The following is an 18,911-nucleotide window of genomic DNA, read 5'->3' as shown; positions in this document are numbered from 1 at the left end:
ATGGAAAGAGTTCAATATTAATATTAAAAAAAATTAAGACCAATTGCAAATCTGCTAAGAATAGGACATACAGAGCATACTAAAACTTAACTTAAAGGTCCCATTAAGGGGAGATGAAGAAAATATAAGACTTCCACGCATAGCACATGGGGAAACAACTGGGAAGATGACAGACAGGAGACAGAACTCTAGGTAAGGTAAGGTCAACTAGACTGAGGAGGTTAGGAGTAAAGAAAGCAAACAGAGGTGTAAGGAAACGATAAGCAGATATGCGCTTGGCAACAGTTTGGGGTGACTATGATGGTGTATGCAAAAAGAAGTGGTACATATACATCCAGTGCAGCCAAAACAATAAGGTTAACCGAACAAACCTGCAAGTAGTATTGGTGATATGATAAATCAGTGCTGTCCAACTGGCGGCCCCCCTCTGTCTGGCAACTGTGACTGCTTACTGTTGTGTAAACTTTAAATAGTATCAGTACTGAAATTAACTGGTTCCCTGCATTGTTCACACCTCAGATTCAGCTGTTTTAGCTGTTCACACTGCAAGTGCAGTACTGTATGTACTGCCTGCCACATGCTGCCTGTGTGAATGGAGCACACACAGGCAGCATAGGGCAGGCAGAATATGGCACACACAGGCAGCAAAAGTCAGGCAGAGTGTGGCACACACAGGCAGCATAGGGCAGGCAGAGTATGGCACACACAAGCAGCATAAGGCAGGGAGAGTATGGCACACAGACAGGGTAGGGCAGGCATATTATGGCCCACATAGGCAGGGTAGGGCAGGCAGAGTATGGCACACACAGGCCATACTCTGCCTGCTCTATGCGGCCTGTGTGTGCCATACTCTGAATGCCCTATGCTGCCTGTGTGTGCCATACTCTGCCTGCCCTACCCTGTCTGTGTGTGCCATACTCTGCCTGCCCTATGCTCCTTGTGTGTGCCATACTCTGCCTGCTCTATGCGGCCTGTGTTGCCATACTCTGCCTGCCCTATGCTGCTGGCCACTGCTGCCCTGTGTGTGTGCCATACTCTGCCTGCCCTACCCTGTCTGTGTGTGCCATACTCTGCTTGCCCTACGCCGCCTGTGTGCGCCATACTCTGCCTGCCCTATGCTGCTTGTGTGTGCCATACTCTGCCTGCTCTATGCTGCCTGTGTGTGCCATACTCTGCCTGCCCTATGCTGCCTGTGTGTGCCATACTCTGCCTGGTCCATGCTGCCTGTGGGAGGTGAACCTGGCAGGGATTTGTTCTGGGAGTTTGTTAGAATTTGGAAATGTGTAATTATGTGCTGGGGGTTGCTGCACTATCCACAGGGGAGGAGAAGGCATATGGATATAAGGGTATGTCTTAATATAACATAATATAATTCTTTCAAATATGAATGAAGGTTGAGAACCAACCATTTGGGTTTTTGCTGCACTACCACCATTAATGTGGGTATGGTCTTAAAAGCTCTTGTGATAACATGGGTGTGGTTTGAAGTGGGTGTGGTTTGAAAAGGGGAGTGGTCAAAATTGGCTTCCATTATCGGCCCTCCACCGTGTATGCCAGAAAAATTCTGGCCTTCGGTACCACAGAAGTTGGACAGCACTGTGATAAATGATACATGCTGTTATTTATGGCACACAAAAGGGACAGATAGGTGTCCAAGGGCTGCTTTGACATGACACTGGACCTCATGCAATACCAATAGCACAGCTTGCTAATCACCGAGGTGCAATTCTATTTGTCAGTAACTTGACTTCCTGCTGTCACAAGGGTCAGCTGTGATCATGTCAGTACCCATGATTGGTAAAATTGTCCCCTCATAGTCCTGAAGAAAAATCAGAGTTTGCACATAATATTAAAAGGAGTAGGAGATAAATCAGATACAGATACAAAGACATTGTCATATTAAAAACCATGGGAAACTATAAATAACTAATATATGTTGTGCACATAAATTCCCAGGACTAATATAGGGGGTAACAGTGGCTGCCAACTTAGCAGCTACAGACTGGGCATGTTTAAAGGAAAAAAAAATCAGCCTGCATAACTGATATATGATAATAAAATTTAGGACCCCAGCTCTAAATAGGAGGCAGGGTAACAGCTGACCCACTGTTGTAAGAATCCAGTAGGCTGACAGAGAGACAACTGCCTAAAGTTGCTGCTGTTTAAGAGAAAGTACACAGAAGATCTATATATGCAAGGTCACAGATAACCTACAAAATATATTGCAAGTTTGATCTGCCCTTAAAGTGAAAATGCACCCAGTAACAGGGTTTATGGAATTCTAAAGTTGCAAATTCATGCAACTAGATGAATAAAGCATCTAGAGCACCTTCTTTCAGCCCCTACTTTCTGCATCTAAACAAAGTGAAGCTCTGATGGGTTTAAAATGCACCCTTCAGCAAGGTACTCTTCCCCTGATTTTTAATCCAGCGCAAGGTCCAGAATGCAACAATGCCCCAGATGCAGAAGTGCTGGGTAAATGAGTACTAACGTGCACAATTTTGCACTCCTTAGTGTTCTACCATTTGCATCATGGGCATTGTTAAATAACCTCCCATATCTTTTTTGTTTGTCACCAGAAGCAAGTACCACATTTATATATAACAATCTGGTCAAAGTCATAAAAATTACATTAAAAAATATGGAAATTAACCTCTTTGACTACATTTCCATTAGTGTTTTAAAAATGACTTCACTTCATTGGAAACATTTTGAAATGTTATAAATGCACTGTAACCACAGTGGCAGAAAACCCTGATGAGAAACAAAGTAGTTACATTGCTTCTTCACTGATATATATATAAAAAAAAAAAAAAAAAAAAAGGAACGGGCGGCGCGGTTGCTATGGGTAGCCGGCAGCAGGTAACGGGGGAGGTGCTTCACGCGTGATTGACAGATCTTATCTCAGTCTTCCCCTGTAGCGCTTTGGGCACTTCTCTCTTGGCATGATCGGGTAGTGAGCGGGGACCCGCGTGCGCGACAGTAACACCTTACACACGTTTGCAAGTATTCTTTTATTCAATTTTCGATATATGTCTCCTTCTGTCTCTTTCTTTTTTTTTTCTCGGGTTTTGTTTATGCCTTGGTTGCTTGGCAACAGACTATTTGGCGCCAAGCTGGCTATTTAATTTCTGTTTTGTACACACTTTGGCTTCCCTGACGAAGGTTCCAGTGGGGAACCGAAACGTAGGAACAATAAAACTCACCAGTATTTGCATCTACCAATGTGTCTCCTTTTGGATATTATCATGAAACCCTGTGAGTGCTGACACTGCTTATTACTATATATATATATATATACAACTGCTACATGTCAAGTTGCTTTATTTTGCATACCTATATAATATATATAATACACAGACATACCTGTTTGATTGCTTCTACTAATGTAACAGTTTTCCCAGTTCCTGGTGGGCCAAAGATTATATATGGAGCAGGCCTAGACTTTCCGCTCAAAATATGGTTTACAGCACTGCACTGTTCTTGGTTACTTTCAAGGCTTCGGTCATAGAGGCTGCAAGAATAAGGAATAGTGTATCAGCAACTGTAGATTCAGAAGCAAACAGCTTTAGGGTTGTGGACCGAGCTCCTCAGCTGAACAATCAGTTTTGGTTGTGTTATGTGGCAATGTGCAGTTCTACAGCTTTAGGGCTCATATAGACAGGTGTTTCGCCCTGAATTCCCCTGCAGTGGTGTTTTCCTTTGTTCCACTGCAGGGGAACGCAGGGCGAAACGCAGCCCTTTCTTTCCTATCATGCTGTACTCGCATGAGTGCATGCGAGCGCCGAACACAGGTGCAACGCAATATGTGGTGTTCCACCTGCATTTGGAGCTTACATACGCCTGTGTAAGTACAGCGGGATAGAGAAGAATGAACTGCGTCTGTTATTGTCTAGGAAGGATCCACTGCAGGGAAAAGCAGGAACAGACGCTTGTGAGTATGAGCCCTTAGTAGGTGTAATTAACTGGAAGAAAATGAGAAACACTGCTAGAAGCACCTTTATCTGCTAAGCATAATAAATTATTTTCAGCTGTGTCAAGCTTACCACAGTTTTCCCACATCAATCATGCACTTGTCGTAAGAACCTGTTGGAAAAATGATTTCTTTTAAGCTATTCTCCTTAACTAGATCCACAGCTCGGTGTAGGACTCTCAATGGTAGGCGACAAAATGTAAAAGTGATATCGAAGCACATGCCGGGAAGGAACATATCCCTAAATCTGGAAGGGAACACAATAAAGGGAAATAAAGCATGTTTTTTTATAAAATGAAAAGTTAATGTATGCAACATGCACATTTTAATTGTTATAAAATACCCTATGGGCATAATCTTCAGCATACAATACAATCAAAGCTGGGTTCCCTCCAGCTAAGGCCAATGCTGTTATTACACATTTACAGAAAATGTACTTGCCAGTAAATTTGAAATAACTAGTCCTCTATTCTCTGTATCAATCTGCCCCAATTGCCCTCCCCATGCCCCCCCTCTCCCTGCTTATCTTACAAATCTTCCCTCCAATACAGGTTGCCATGGCAAGGCTCCATCCCATTTGCGTTACTAATAAAGCATAATAAATACATTCATAAATTGAGTTAGTTTAACTAGCTCAACCAGTTGTGACTGTTTTTGTTTTACAGACACTGCAGTGCGATAATCTGTACACTGGGAATTTAATGATGTACCTCGCAAGTACCAAGCATGGAGCAGCTCCAGGTTCCCTGTTTCCCATGTTTAAGTTGGGTAATTACAAAAAACATAGTTTGTTTTGTGATTAAAACAATAGGCAAAAAGTATATCCTGCACAAGCCCTATTCATTGTATTTATGTTGAACAAAGGGCTATACATGCACTGCAATAATCCCCCCAAATCATAGAACAAATGTGAACCAAATAATTGTCACTGTCAGAGTACCCTGAAAGCAATTCCCATTAAAACATAACTTATTATTATTTATATAGCGACATCAATTTATGCAGCGAATAGTGGGGTACAAAAGACATAACAGTTAACATATAAACAATACACAAAAATGGTTTGCAGTTACAGTGGATGAAAATCGGAGACACTAGGGGGAGGGCCCTGCTCGCAAGAGCTTACATTCTAAAAGGGAGGGCTGAGACATAAGGTCAGGGTAGCTAGCATGGCGTTGGAGTTCATGTAGGTGTGTAACGTAACCTTTTTAATAAAAAACAAAATCTAAACTTAAAATCTTAAAAACAACCCTACACAATACATGTAGGGCCAGGGTGGGGAAAGATTTGTACTTACCTAATATTCCTGCTTGACATAAAAGTTGGTTAATTACTTTACTGTGGATAATAACAATCAGTAGCCAAAATGGGTTTAACAAGGATTATATACTACTAACAGTTCTTAAGTTCATCTGAACTGTGGCTGTCATAGATGATTGCCTGTAATGCCACAATGCTGCCCACAGTAGCATTTACTACCTCTTAGTGCCAAATTTGCCAGTTGTATACACCTGGATACTCATTCACTGATATAATTCTATTATAATATTACAGGTATAGGATCTTTTATCTGTAAACCCTTTATCCAGAAAGCTCCAAATTACAGAAAGGCCATCTCCCAAAGACTCAACTTTAAACAAATAATTCTAGTTTTTACTAATGATTACCTTTTTCTCTGTAAAAATAAAAAAGTACCTTGTACTTGATCATAAATAAGATACAGCTGAAGGACATGTCAACTCAAAAATAAAATTTGCCCAATGAAAGAAAACATAATTCTAAGCAACTTTGCAATATACATTCATTAAAAATTTTTAATTGTTTTCAAGTTATTCATATATTTTTGTCTGCCCTCTTCTATTCTCTGCCCTGGTGGCTCTGGCATATGAAACAATGGGGCCGATTCACTAAAGTGTGTTTTAACGTGCGCTATTTATAGCGTGCGTTAAAAATGTTATCGCTTCTAAATTTTCGTGACTTAACGCACGATTCACTATTAGCACACTTGCGCTAATTTATGCGCGATACTGCATGCGATATTTGCGCAGTATTTTTCGCATGCACGCTAATTATCGCAAGTGCTAATTGTCGCGACATTACGCACGCGGCAACCGGCAGCAAAAAACTGGCAACATTTTGCCCTGGGAGAGCACAGAGTGTTAGAGAGGTGCTGTATAAATGTTTATTTGCAAAAAAAACCCCAAAAAACAATAAAAATATAAGTAAGAAAAAAAAAGAAGTGCTAGAGATAATAAAATGGGGGGGGGGGCATTTAAGAATATTTAGCTAAATACTTAGGGGTCAGTTTGCTAAAGTGGCTTAAATTAAGTGGGAGATTTTAGACACAGAATAAATGACAAATATGTTATGGGCACTTTATTAAACGGGAACAAATATAATATTGCAATTATTCTGGCAACAAAACATTTGATTGGCAGTTATCACACTCGCCAGAAAATACGCTACGTACTAATTAACACAAGTTTTACTATTCAGCAAAATGGGCTAAAGACGAAATTGTTGGCAGAATATTTGCAAACATTTAACCCATATAGCATATTGATGTTGTTACTGATAAATGTAAGAGTGTAGGGGAAACTACATGAAAGTATAGAATACCATATCAATGAAGGCTAAATAATTAGACATTACTCAGTTGTTCAAAAGTACAAAAATAAAACAACTTTTATTTTCACAATAAAATGTTTAAAACTATAAAAATATAAAACTAGAAAAACTTAGGGCTTGCCGCCCATAAATGTGTCCACTTTCTGCTCCACTCTGGCCAACTGGGCCTTTATGGAGGCAAGGTCCTCTTGTATGGACCGAAGAGTGAGGTCTATCCGGGATGGTGATGTCTGGGTCCCCACTTCTTCGGTCGGAGGACTTGCCTCTTCCCAGTCTTTGGCCAGGGGAGCAGAACTGGCATCGGGGGCCTCAGGTGCCTCGGGTGGCTCGGGGACCTCTGCTGGCTCAGGGGCCTCGGGTGGCTTGGGGGCCTCGGGTGGCTCGGGGGCCTCAGGTGCCTCAGGTGCCTGTGGAGCCTCTGCAGCCTGGGGTTGGGCCTCTGGATGAGGCGCTACATACAGCTGAAGTTCTGTGAGATAGTATTGCAAGATGTTATTTAAATATATTATACATATATATATATACATTCATACACAAAGGGCCACCATCATAAATAATGGGGCCCCTCACAACAACATTTTTGGGGCCCCCCTCCTCCAACGCCACCAATGGCCCCTCCCCCTGTGAACCCTCACATAAATACAAAGGACACACAGACATTGTTAGCCAGGGCCCCCTAAAACATTTGTGGTCCTTCCCCAAATGACTATGGGCCGCTCCCTGCTGCTTCCCCCCTGCTTTAAACTTATTTAGGCATATGTTTTGCCAAATAGATGTGTATATATATATATATGTGTGTATATGGATTTTTTTTTTTCAAAATGCCACAACATATTTAAAATTCCCTCTTTATTGTGAACTTTATTGTGTGTGGTTTTTAAAAAACCTGCATATATATAGGAACAGGTCAAAGCAGGCACTCACGTATAAGGAAGTAATAATTTGCCTGGGTGCAGTATAAAGTGAGCATACAAAACTAGAAAGAATATGCCGCACAATTTTTTTTTTGTTTTTTGCATCTAAGACCTGAGTGTGCGGCATATTATTTCTAGTTTTGTACACATATATATATATATATAGAATATACATTTCTTGAATTTTTAAAAGTACAATAATTACCTTCCGCTATTTCAGCTATTAATTCTGGACTCCTGCGCTTCATATCCGACCATATCCGCTGGAGAGTCCTGATGTCCATTCGGAGGGCAAACCGGTGTTCTAACCTCCGCATCAGCCTGCGGAGGATTGCCCTTTTTCTTTCGTGGACCCCTACCATCCCCAGCGGCTGCCTATCATAGGATGAGCGCAGGAGATAGCGGCAGATGTAGCGCCTCTCCAGCAGTCATAGCTCCGATACCCCAGGCATGTTGACTCTCTGAATCACTGCAGGCTCTGACACAAAATGGGCGCAAGTCGCGCCTATCACGAGATTACAAACGGCGAATAGTCGCCAAAATATAACGTGTAGTGTATTTGTCGCGACAAAACACGAATATTGTGGCGACTAGATATTCACCGCAATAGTAGCGAATATGCACGCCATGTTAGCCATACATGCCAAGACTTTAGTAAAATTTTGTAGAAAAACACATACTTGAATAAATAACACTGTAAGTCCATATTTTATTGGCAAAAACTCATTTAGTAGGTGTTAATTTTCGCATAGACCAATGCGATATTTAGCGCGCCTAAGTGTTTGCGAATCATGCGATTGTATTCTTTTCAGAGCGAAAATTAACGCATGCGTTAAAACTAACGTATGCGGTCACGCGAAAATGAACGCATGCGATATGGCGACTTAACGCACGCGATAATACTATAGTGAATCGTGCAATAATACTATAGTGAATCGTGCGCTAATTATCTCGTCTATTTTAACGCAAAAAAGCGTGCGATAAAATTTATCGCACTTTAGTGAATCAGCCCTAATGTAACACAAGCCAGCAGACTGACAGACCTGTCTTGCTGGAGGAGACTGGCTTTTGCAACATTGTTTAAAAATGAAAAACCAGGAATTCATCAAATGCTGCTTTCAATATCAATTACATTTACAAATAACATTTTAAGCACTAATAATGTTTAATAAATCTATATTGGAAAGTTGCTTACAATTCTGTTTGCTTTTTTTAATTAGGCAATAAAATATTTTTTGGCTTGGCATGTCCTTTAATCCTTATTGGAGGCAAAAATATCAAAATTTAGTTCATGTAATTTGAATTAATAATTAATGTTTAATTTTTTTGGAGACTTACTGCACCGTGATCCAAATTAAAGAATGATCCCTTATCCAGAAAACCCCAGGTCCAGAGCATTCCAGATAACAAGTCCCATACCTGTATAAGGCCCAGAATGCTGAGGTTTTAGAATACCAAGACACACACATATATATATAGACTTGGCAGACACATTATAACTCCTTTGTATGAACATGATTTGGAATATGGATGTAGCAATGCTTTGGAAATGGTAGGTTTATAATTTACTCCATTTTTATTTTTCACTTTTGGCTTTTTTTCTGCCCATGAAATGCTCCCTGCTAATGATACTGACATACATATATAAGCAGAGTTGGGTTGCTCAGTGGTTTCTCTAAAAGGATAGATGTGTAGCTGGGTGCCAGAAAGCTCAGCAAGCCAGGAGACATAAACATGTTGTAACACTGATAAAGCATTTCAAAGGTTCCAAGTAAGCAAAGGCACCCTTGTCAAAGAAACTGAAAGAAAACAAACGGTTCTAATTCTATGCTCTTCATTGAGAAATTGCCATTTGTGACTTACTTTTGAGAAAAGCCAAGTTTAACTCTCTCCAGTTCTACTCCATGTACATAACCTTTGTAGCTGATTATTCTAGGCTTGTCTCGTTCATCAGAGAATGTCGCAAAGAGGTGATCTCCTTTCAGCACAGAAGGCCTGTTTTCAGCTACGCCAAGAACCTGAAGAAACATATCTGATCAACTATCCATTCTCTAACTTTTATACAAGTTAGTATATTGATTATCATTGCATTACATTGTTACCACATTAAAACATTGTAAATAATTGTTAAGGCACAGGCTGGTTCTGTCCAATATCTGACCAACTAGCCTGCAGGGTGAATGGGCAGACATAGGGGGGAATTCACAAAAGTGGTGATATTGAGACAAAATAAAAGTGGAGATAGATTTGTAGGATTTTCCACCTAATTCACAAACCTCTATCTCCACTTTTGTGAATTTGTCTTTTAAACAGACAGTTTTCAGAATTGGTCATTTTCCCGACATTTTTTTTATGAATTTGCCTTTAGCTCTTAGTAAATCTGTCGGTACCATCAAACCCAGTCCCACATAAACACGAGCCTTGGGGTAAGGAATTTACCTGCAGGATTTTGCATTTCATATGCTATTTGTCATTTCACTTTGGGGCATTTCCTGAGGGGTAATTTTAGTTTGCCCAGGAAAACTATACATCATTTTTTTCAGGACAATCTGGGCTTTCAAATGTTTTCTATATTTCTGTGTAATTCCACTTCTGTAACAAGATTTAAGGGTCTAAATACCGTCTTCTCTAGCCCCTACTCATTACTGGTCAGCAGCAATCCGGCCCCCACACCAACAAGCCCGGTAATAAGGGGCCCAACAGGACTAGGGCCCACTGGGTTTTTATCCAGTGCCCTGTTGGGCCAGTCCAACCCCGCACCCCAGTATCGCAGTTTGGGTGCCAGTGTGTATGTGCTGTTTGCGGATCACCAAGATGGCTGCTGGGAACAGGTGGGGGCCAACGCTGTCAAGCGGCTCTGTAGTTCTGGACATGCTATGGGGGCACAAATAAGTTGGGGAAAATGTCAGTGAAGTGATTAAAGAGGGGGCACTGCTGCTAAAAATCTGCCTGGGAGGCTTTACTTTTCCTTTTAATAAAAATGTTTACAATATATTCAAACAAAATGTTATTATTGCCTCACTGATTAAGCTAAAACTAGCATAACAATGCAAATGTGAGGTAAAAACTTTTTAAATATAAGATATAAATTAAACTTTTTTTAATCAGTGTTTTACTTGTTTATAAAATGTTAATGAGGCTTTTTGCACCTATTGTTCTAGGGTTAGACAGAAACTTGTCCCCTAACAATAGTCTACTAATCCCCATTAATATGTTTATGATCCCCAATGGGGCCCCCACCTTAGGTGTGAAATGGAGACTGGGTGAAACAAAACAAAACAAAAGAGCTGAGAATTGGTCTGACAGAGTTACACTGAGATTTACTCCATTTTGAAAATGTCGGGGAAAAATGTCGGGAAAAAATGTCGTTAAAACGTCGTATAAATGCCGTTTAAACGACAAATTCACAAAAGTGTCTGTAAACTGTCTTTCTTTCACCAAAAACGGAAAAGTGGCAGTTGAGTCAGAATATAGGCGGATTTCCACCACTTTTCCCACCACTTTTACTCCAAAAAAGAGCTATCTCCACTTTTGTGAATTCCCCCCATAGAGTGCAAGTGGCCATCAATGACATGGCCGCTTTTCTATTTTTCTAATAATTTGGGCAGATGGACAGGTGCACCATGTAATTGTCCTGGCCAACCTGCACAACTAAATGCTTAATATTTTGTTGGCCTTTAAACTCTGTGGACTAGGTGCTAACTTCAACTAAAGAACCTAAGATCTAACCTAAAAGAAAAATTATGCAGGTTTATTCTGAGCTTTACTGAGGGGACATTCCTTTGGGTTGTCTGTTATAAAGTTGTCACCAAAACTGAACAAGTGATCTTTTCATATCAACAATATGGCAGAGTTGGCAGGGCATTTTACAAAAGAAGATCACAAATACCTTAAAATAAAAACATAAGCTAATGTCTCACTACTCTGTTTCTCCTCCTGCATAAAAAATGTGTCCATGTAAGTCCACACAGGTCAAGGTCATGCCTGAAATAATAATTATGACCAGAATCTATTGTGGTGAAATCTTTCCAACCTGAGATCTACAGGGTTAAATTTTTTTGGAACTCCCATAATTTCATGTGTAGGTATCTGTGACCCATATGTAGTTGAAATTAAGGTTTCTTGTTTATATGTTTATAAAAACGGCATCCATTGCACTTTTACTACTGTTCTAATAATGAACTTCATTATTTATTACTATGAACATATACAATGAACTGAGATATTTACTATAATGTATTCATTTGATTATTCTTAATTATTGTTTTGGGCTGGAACAAAACCGACAGCTCAGTCAGGATCGGGCTGACTTTTACTTTTTGGTTACGCCCAGGACCCTCCCCCCTGTGCAGATAATGCCATCTTGTTAGCCCTCTCTGGTGAACTTCTGGAGCACAACCATGGCTGCAACATTTAATTTAAATAGTTGCCTCGACCCTCTGGTGACATAAGATACAAGTGGACTGGGCATGGGTACACAGGTATAGGACCCGTTAATCAGAATGCTCGGGACCAAGGATATTCCGGATTAGGGGTCTTTCCGTAATTTGGATCTCCATACCTTAAGTCTACTAAAAAATCAATAAAACATTATTTAAACCCAATAGGATTATTTTGCATCCAATGAGGATTATTTATATCTTAGTTGGGATCAATTACAAGGTACTGTTTTATTATTACAAAGAGAAAGGAAATCCGTTTTAAAATTCTCAATTATTTGATTATAATGGAGTCTAAGGGAGACAGGCTTTTCATAATTCGGAGCTTTCTGGATAACGGGTTTCCGGATAAGGGATCCCATACCTGTATAATTAGTTGCAGAAATTCAAGCCTAGCTGAGTTCATGTTTTGAGAGATTGGGTTGGGATTAGTGCCGGTTAATAATATGCTGATGTAAGCATTATGCTGGCTACTGTTAAGCAAGACCACACAAGTCTAGTAAGAAAGATGCTGCTTCTTTAAGTAGACAGTGATTTAAATACTTGTGTTTTTATAAATTTGTTTATGTTAAAAAAAGAGATAAATAACCCTAATAAAGTGTATATTTACAACTAGCTGCTGACCCACATCTTCATAACTTTATAAAATTAATGAGCACCTTGGCAACTTTCTATATGCCCAAACTGCTGCCCTTTGGGTAAGCCAAAATATATCAATCTTATCCCATCAGCTTTTAGCTGTGACAAGGTGGTTAGGAGTTTTAGTCAACTCAAAAAGGAAGCTAGACACAATACCTAATTCAAATATCCTTATACTTATCAATAACTTAGTTACAACATAGTTTCAACATACTTTTAAGGTTAGGAGCCTTTTGTTATTTGGATCCACCTCCATTTTCAGGTCCCGTTGATCATATTTTCTGATGTCAATCTCCATTTGTATCTCCTCAAGGTACAAAAGTAGATGGAATTTCTTGTAATTATTAAAGTCCAAGTGATTATTCAGTAGATCTCTAAAGCAGTAGAGAGATAAAATTAAATCCCTAATGTGCTCCTGATTAGTCTGCATATACCCTACATCCAGTGTTGAGTACAATTAAGAAACAAGCACCAAAAAGTAAAATAATAACTTTCCCTTAAAGGAGAAGGAAAATTATTTTGGAATTTTACTGCCAATAGATTTGCCACATTAGTGCCACCTAGAATGCTATATTTATTCTGCAGAAAGCATTATCATACCTGAGTAAATAGCCCCAGAAGCTTTCTCTGTTTGTTTAAGATTGCAGCTGCAATTTTAGCTTGGTCCCCATAGCTTCCTGCTTGCAGCTTAGCCTTTATAGCTCAGATTACACATTCCTAATGGTGGGGGGAGTGAGTTTTATGAATTCTTATGGGGGGGGGAGCAGGAGAGAGGAGGGAGCTACAAAGACTCTGGCCCTAGGAATGAAGGATTTTTCTAAGAGAGGAAGTCAGTTACCCTAAAAACATGTTTGCAAAGAAGGAGACAAGAGAGCCTGTTTCTTTTGATAGAGGACTCAGTGCAGTTTTCTGCTTATGACTGTATTTACATAGATCTTTCTGATAAAGCTTACTTAGCTTAGTTTTTATGTTTCCTTCTCTTTTAACTGCATTAGGTTCTAGTTTTCCCATTAGGTGATAATATTTTGCCCGCAGACAGCCTACCTAAGGGAAAGAAACCATTCATCATTTCAAGTGCTAAGAAATGTTCTTGCAATATACTGCATGTATAAAAATATATTGCATGTATAACCAAATTAGCTTCCTAATAGTGGTGTACAATGTGGAAAGAGTTCACAATCCTGAGAGCGTTCATACTGAGAACTTAGAAGCAAAACCACCAAATGAAATTCTTGTACAGGCATGATAACAGTGTCTACTGATAACACCAAGGCCACGAAGAGCTAGATATGCCAAGAAATTCATAAAAGAATTTAAGCTTTAAAGGACCAGTAACGATGAATTATAAAAAGTTTGACTTTACATGCTATTTATTATTACCTTTACATGTAAAATGTTTTTTTTTGCAGCTTATGTCCCTGTTTTTAATACAGCATTTGTTTAGACAACTTTTATCTTATGTCTAAACAAAGCCAAAACCAAATTTTGTTCAATGAAGCCTTAGATAATATTCATATTCATGACCTGCCCTGAAAAACTACAGATAGTCACGGGTGTTGTTATTCAACTTTAGCCAGAGACCAGTTCTTGTATTTTGGTGACAAGGTCTTCTTGTCACAGCTCCAGGTGCATCCAGTTGTGCACATGTCGCTTGTTAGTATATGGAGCGGTCACCATTGGAATGGGACACTAGGGTGTCAGTTTACTAAACCACACTAAAATTGTCTATGACTTTCCGCAGGTTATCCAAATATTGTCACAGTCAGAGCTATAAAATTGAGGGTTTAAATTCAATGCTAAACAGATTTACCCAAACCTTTAAAAAGTGGTGGGATTCAGCTGAGGCTCAAACCAAATCCTGTATTCATTACATTCACAATTATAAGACAAATGAAAATGTCCATAGTCATTTTATTCTGTTATGAAGGTCTAGTTAGGGTAAGGACAGCCTGTATTATAAACAGGGTATATTTTTCTTGTTGGCCTATTTGGTGCTGTGTAATTGAGACTTACCTGTCTTGGTTTCTTGTACGTCTTTTACCATCTACATTGTTGGAGATTACACCTGCGCTAATGCTGTCCCTTACATGTTGAGGTGGAGGGAATTGTCCTAGAGGGATTTCCATTTCTAGTAATGAATTCCTTTCACTAGAAAAATAAAAATATATTATGTATGAATTGTGTTTATGCAACTTTTATTTTTATTTAATCAAGTATTTAGCTGGACTTCCAGCAACAAAGCCTTAAAGCCCTATTTGTTTTTAAAATGGGACAACAGATTACCATTCCACAATTTTGTAAATCTTTTTTACTCTTTGCAGGGGACAGGGATAACTATATATGTTATAATAATGTGTCAATGCAAGGAAAAGTCAAATGGATTTTGGTTTCTTATGAATTTCAAAATATTGTTTAAATGTGAAATGTGAGATATAATGTAACGCTGTTGAATGATCTTGCTCATCAGCTGCAGACTTTTCATTTGCTTTGGGCCTGACCTCTAATAACCAGATAGTGGTCTGACATCTTCTGTGGCTGATGAAATAAGAATCCCTTGGTTTCTGTCACCACTAACTTCTATACTGGGTATCCTGGATTAAATTATCCCTATGAAACTAGCCTAAACTGATTTTTCTTCTTGCTATTTTATGAAAAGAAAAGTATTGCTGTGCATTGGATGGTGCTTTCCCCTCCCACTGTTTCCTTCTGGAAACTGTTAGTTGGCAAAGCTTAATTACTAATAAAACTTACTGCTGAGACTAGAGGAACATCTGCGAACATTATGCTCTAGTCTCCTTGGTTGGAATTAGAGATGTAGCCCTACTTTACAATTTACATTTTCTCTCATTTAAGAATAATTATTCGATTTTCTGAGGTAATAAAAGGTATGTGGCAGAACAAACATGATACAATATTTATTGGTAAAAATGTTCCTTGATCTGATGTGCTTTCAATATACATGATAATCCTATGTAGTGCGAGAATAAGTTTAGGTTCACATGGGCAGAGGTCTGGGCCTAAACAAAGGCTTACATGAGAGAGTTATAGGTCTCATTTAGCCATACTTGCCATACATAGTTACATAGTTACATAGGGTTGAAAAAAGACCAGTGTCCATCAAGTTCAACCCATCCAAGTAAACCCAGCACACCTAACCCACACCTACCAATCTATACACTCACATACATAAACTATATATACAACCACTAGTACTAACTGTAGATATTAGTATCACAATAGCCTTGGATATTCTGATTGTTCAAGAACTCATCCAGGCCCCTCTTAAAGGCATTAACAGAATCTGCCATTACCATTTTGTAGCTGAAAGTTGTTATAACTAAAACTTGCTGAGTCACTCATCTCCAAGAAGGCTACTGGCTTGAGGAACATGTCATCCACCAATATCTCATCACATGTTGTCTGGAACATGTTATCACCAAAGACCGTACAGACCCAATGTGTGTCAAAGGAGATGAATTGATATAAACAAGAGCACTGGATAATGATTGTTAACATATTGGACTAGGGGAGAAAAGCATTGGAGTGGGCAGGAGTAATGTGAGTGACTATAAAAATTAGCAATAATGTAAGCTTGTAAGACTTATGTACATCCTATTGCACTTCTGTGTTCCCCACCGATGTGTTAAAGTCTTCTCATGAATTTGTCTTGGGGAAGGAGAAGATTGTCTCCCCTGGTAAATGACCTTACATTTCTATAATGTTTTATCAAACTTTAAACTCTTAAACTGACATTTAAAAAAGAGAAAGTGACCATAACAAGTTAGCAGCCACATTACTTTCCACAATGTCATGGTCACTAACTCATCTAAAAAAATAATATCTATTTATCTTAACTTTGGGAAAGAGGTGACAGAAACTAGGTGGAAAGAATATATAAAATTAACTCTTTCTTCCTCCCTTTTTTTAATTCCTCCTCTTCCATTCTCACTACCTCTTCTGCACCCTCCCACCACATGTATTACTGTTGTTAAAGCAAAAATTGCTAGAATTTTTTTTGTAATGAGACAACATGAATGCCAATAAATGTCAGGATTTACTAAATGGTGAAATGTATTGTACATGCAGAAATATCCACTGCCAAAGTGGTGGATAGTTGATTCTATGCCTTCTTAAAAGAGAAGTAGTATAATCACTGAGGGGTGCTTATTTGTTAGGCACCCCGCAGTGATTAGAATCACTAACCTCAGATCATGGGCCAGTGATCCTGATCAAAAAAACAAGCAAAAAAAGAAAAAAAATGGTTTTTGCTTTAAAGCTATGTTTTTCACTATACTGCACATGTACACAGCACAAATTAGCCCCAAGGGATTCCTAAGAGAAGATGGTGATGATGCACACCTACAGAAGTAGCCTGATTGGGAGGTGCCTAAGAAAGTGGCTGCCCCAGTGATTATATTTAAAAAAAAAAACACACAAACACAGCATACTTGAAATTGGCATGGTTTCCTGCAAGCTGAATAAATAGAACAGAGCTTAATCAACAGATGAATAGGGGAGGCTTTGCTTTGAATTTGACTCATAAAGATTTGTGACACACCCTATTAATACTGCTGTGAATGGTGTTCCTGGTCAATATGTCATAATGCATTCTTAAAGCCTGATTTATCAGTAAAAAGTGTACAATGCACATGTTGGAAACCCTAAGTAGAACATGCCCTTTAGGCTAGTGCCACACTGGGCTGATTCCGTTGATCTGCTGGCCTCTGCCCGCACCTATGTCTGCACTCACAGACATTGTGTCGGCCTTGGTGTAGACAGACAGATGGAGCAGATTCCAACGTAAAAATGAGTATTAATGCATTTCTGTGCTGACAATCGGTCCTGTGAATGCAGACTCATGAGCGGCCAGCGTATCGGCTGATTCTCGACCAGAATTTATACACATGTCAAGAATCAACCCTGTGTGGCACTAGCATTATTTTGCAATTAAGGAACACTGACACGGGCATCTTGATAACATTAAAATGATGTTTGAATTCTATAACATCTTTATTTATTGTAGCTTATACAGGTATCATTTATTCAGAAATCCAATATCCAGAAAGCTGAATAACAAGAAGGCCACCTCCCAGCATATTTTAAGCAAATATTTTTTTTTTTTTTAATGATTTCCTTTTGTTTGTAATAATAATACTCAATGTTAACAAAGCTGCATGTATCCAAACTGATAGCAAAGCAATCCACTGGGTTTATATTTTGTTTAAATGTTTTTTAGTAGACAAGGTATGGTGTTCCGAATTAGAAATACATCACTTATCTAGAAATCTGCCCAGGTCCCAAGCATTCTGAATAATAGATTCTATACCTGTACTATTAAAAATAAAATAAAAAATCTTACTAGTCAAGGTGAAATCCATCTTCTTCAATTCTCTCAGATGGCTTAAGGAGGTCTTTTTGATATGGAACATATTTAGATGTTGGTTTAAGCTCATCCACCAACTTACTGGTACATACAGCTGATATAAATCTACCAGCAACTGACCGACTGGAGGTGTCATTCTCTGTCATGAACTCACATACCAAAGTGACAGGGTAATATCCATAATAGGCTGGTATGCAACAACAACGAATCTCATAACTGTCCCCTTAAAAGGAGAGTAGGTGCAATTAAATTAAAGTTAAAAAATAAAGTTTCATACTAATTAAAAAAGAACTAAAACATAAAAAGGTAATGCCTAGAAAAGTTGTATTTTATATCCCGAACTTACCAGCACAGTGGTTCAGCAAACCTATAACAGTAATAATACATGCCTTCCTGTGCTACAAGCTTCTGTTGAGAATCTATACTATGCACATCAAAACTTTAGCAGAAAGTTAGGTTCATCTGTTATAGAAGCTGATGCCACAGGGCTGATTATGATATTGCACCTGTATATATAGTATATATTGAGTAGGTCTCTAATAAAAGCAACCCATAGAATGTGCAGTGAATCAGCAGTAAAGAAGATGGGGAGCTACTAAGGGAATCTTTAGATGCACAGATCTTCCTTGCTAAAGTTGCCTTAGGGTGGTACAGAAGCCCAAAACATAAAAAGCACCATTTCTATCCTATTATATATTAACTTTTAGTTTACCTTTAATGTAGAACCAGAGAGTGAGTGACTACAACATTATTATGGAATGTTGTATAGTGCTTATAATATCTGTACGTCTTTAGTAAAGTGATTTGGGCCTTCAATATACAGGCAGTAGTACAATTATATCTGGAATGTATTAGAACATCTAAATTTTGCAATAGTTGAAGCACAGTTCAATAGTACAGTAAACTACAGTATATATTAATTAAAAATATCAGTG

General features: G+C 38.8%; 1 protein-coding gene across 1 annotated transcript in view; it reads right to left on the bottom strand.

Annotated features, from left to right (window-relative positions):
• The window catches only part of LOC100494487 (putative helicase MOV-10), a 55,318-nt gene that overhangs the window by 26,618 nt on the left and 9,789 nt on the right, over positions 1–18,911 (bottom strand). Inside the window, exons 5-10 of the mRNA XM_002933535.3 lie at positions 17,953–18,199; positions 14,607–14,741; positions 12,808–12,967; positions 9,379–9,533; positions 4,047–4,220; positions 3,367–3,514 (exon numbers count right to left, since the gene is read on the bottom strand). Of these exons, the coding sequence (XP_002933581.3) occupies positions 3,367–3,514; positions 4,047–4,220; positions 9,379–9,533; positions 12,808–12,967; positions 14,607–14,741; positions 17,953–18,199 (1,019 nt within the window). The remainder of the gene's footprint in view (positions 1–3,366; positions 3,515–4,046; positions 4,221–9,378; positions 9,534–12,807; positions 12,968–14,606; positions 14,742–17,952; positions 18,200–18,911) is intronic.

This window comes from Xenopus tropicalis, chromosome 2 (assembly GCF_000004195.4).
Source record: "Xenopus tropicalis strain Nigerian chromosome 2, UCB_Xtro_10.0, whole genome shotgun sequence".
Taxonomy (NCBI): Eukaryota; Metazoa; Chordata; class Amphibia; order Anura; family Pipidae; genus Xenopus; species Xenopus tropicalis.
The sequence above is the reverse complement of the archived record's forward strand: the minus strand, read 5'-3'. Positions and strand labels throughout refer to the sequence as shown.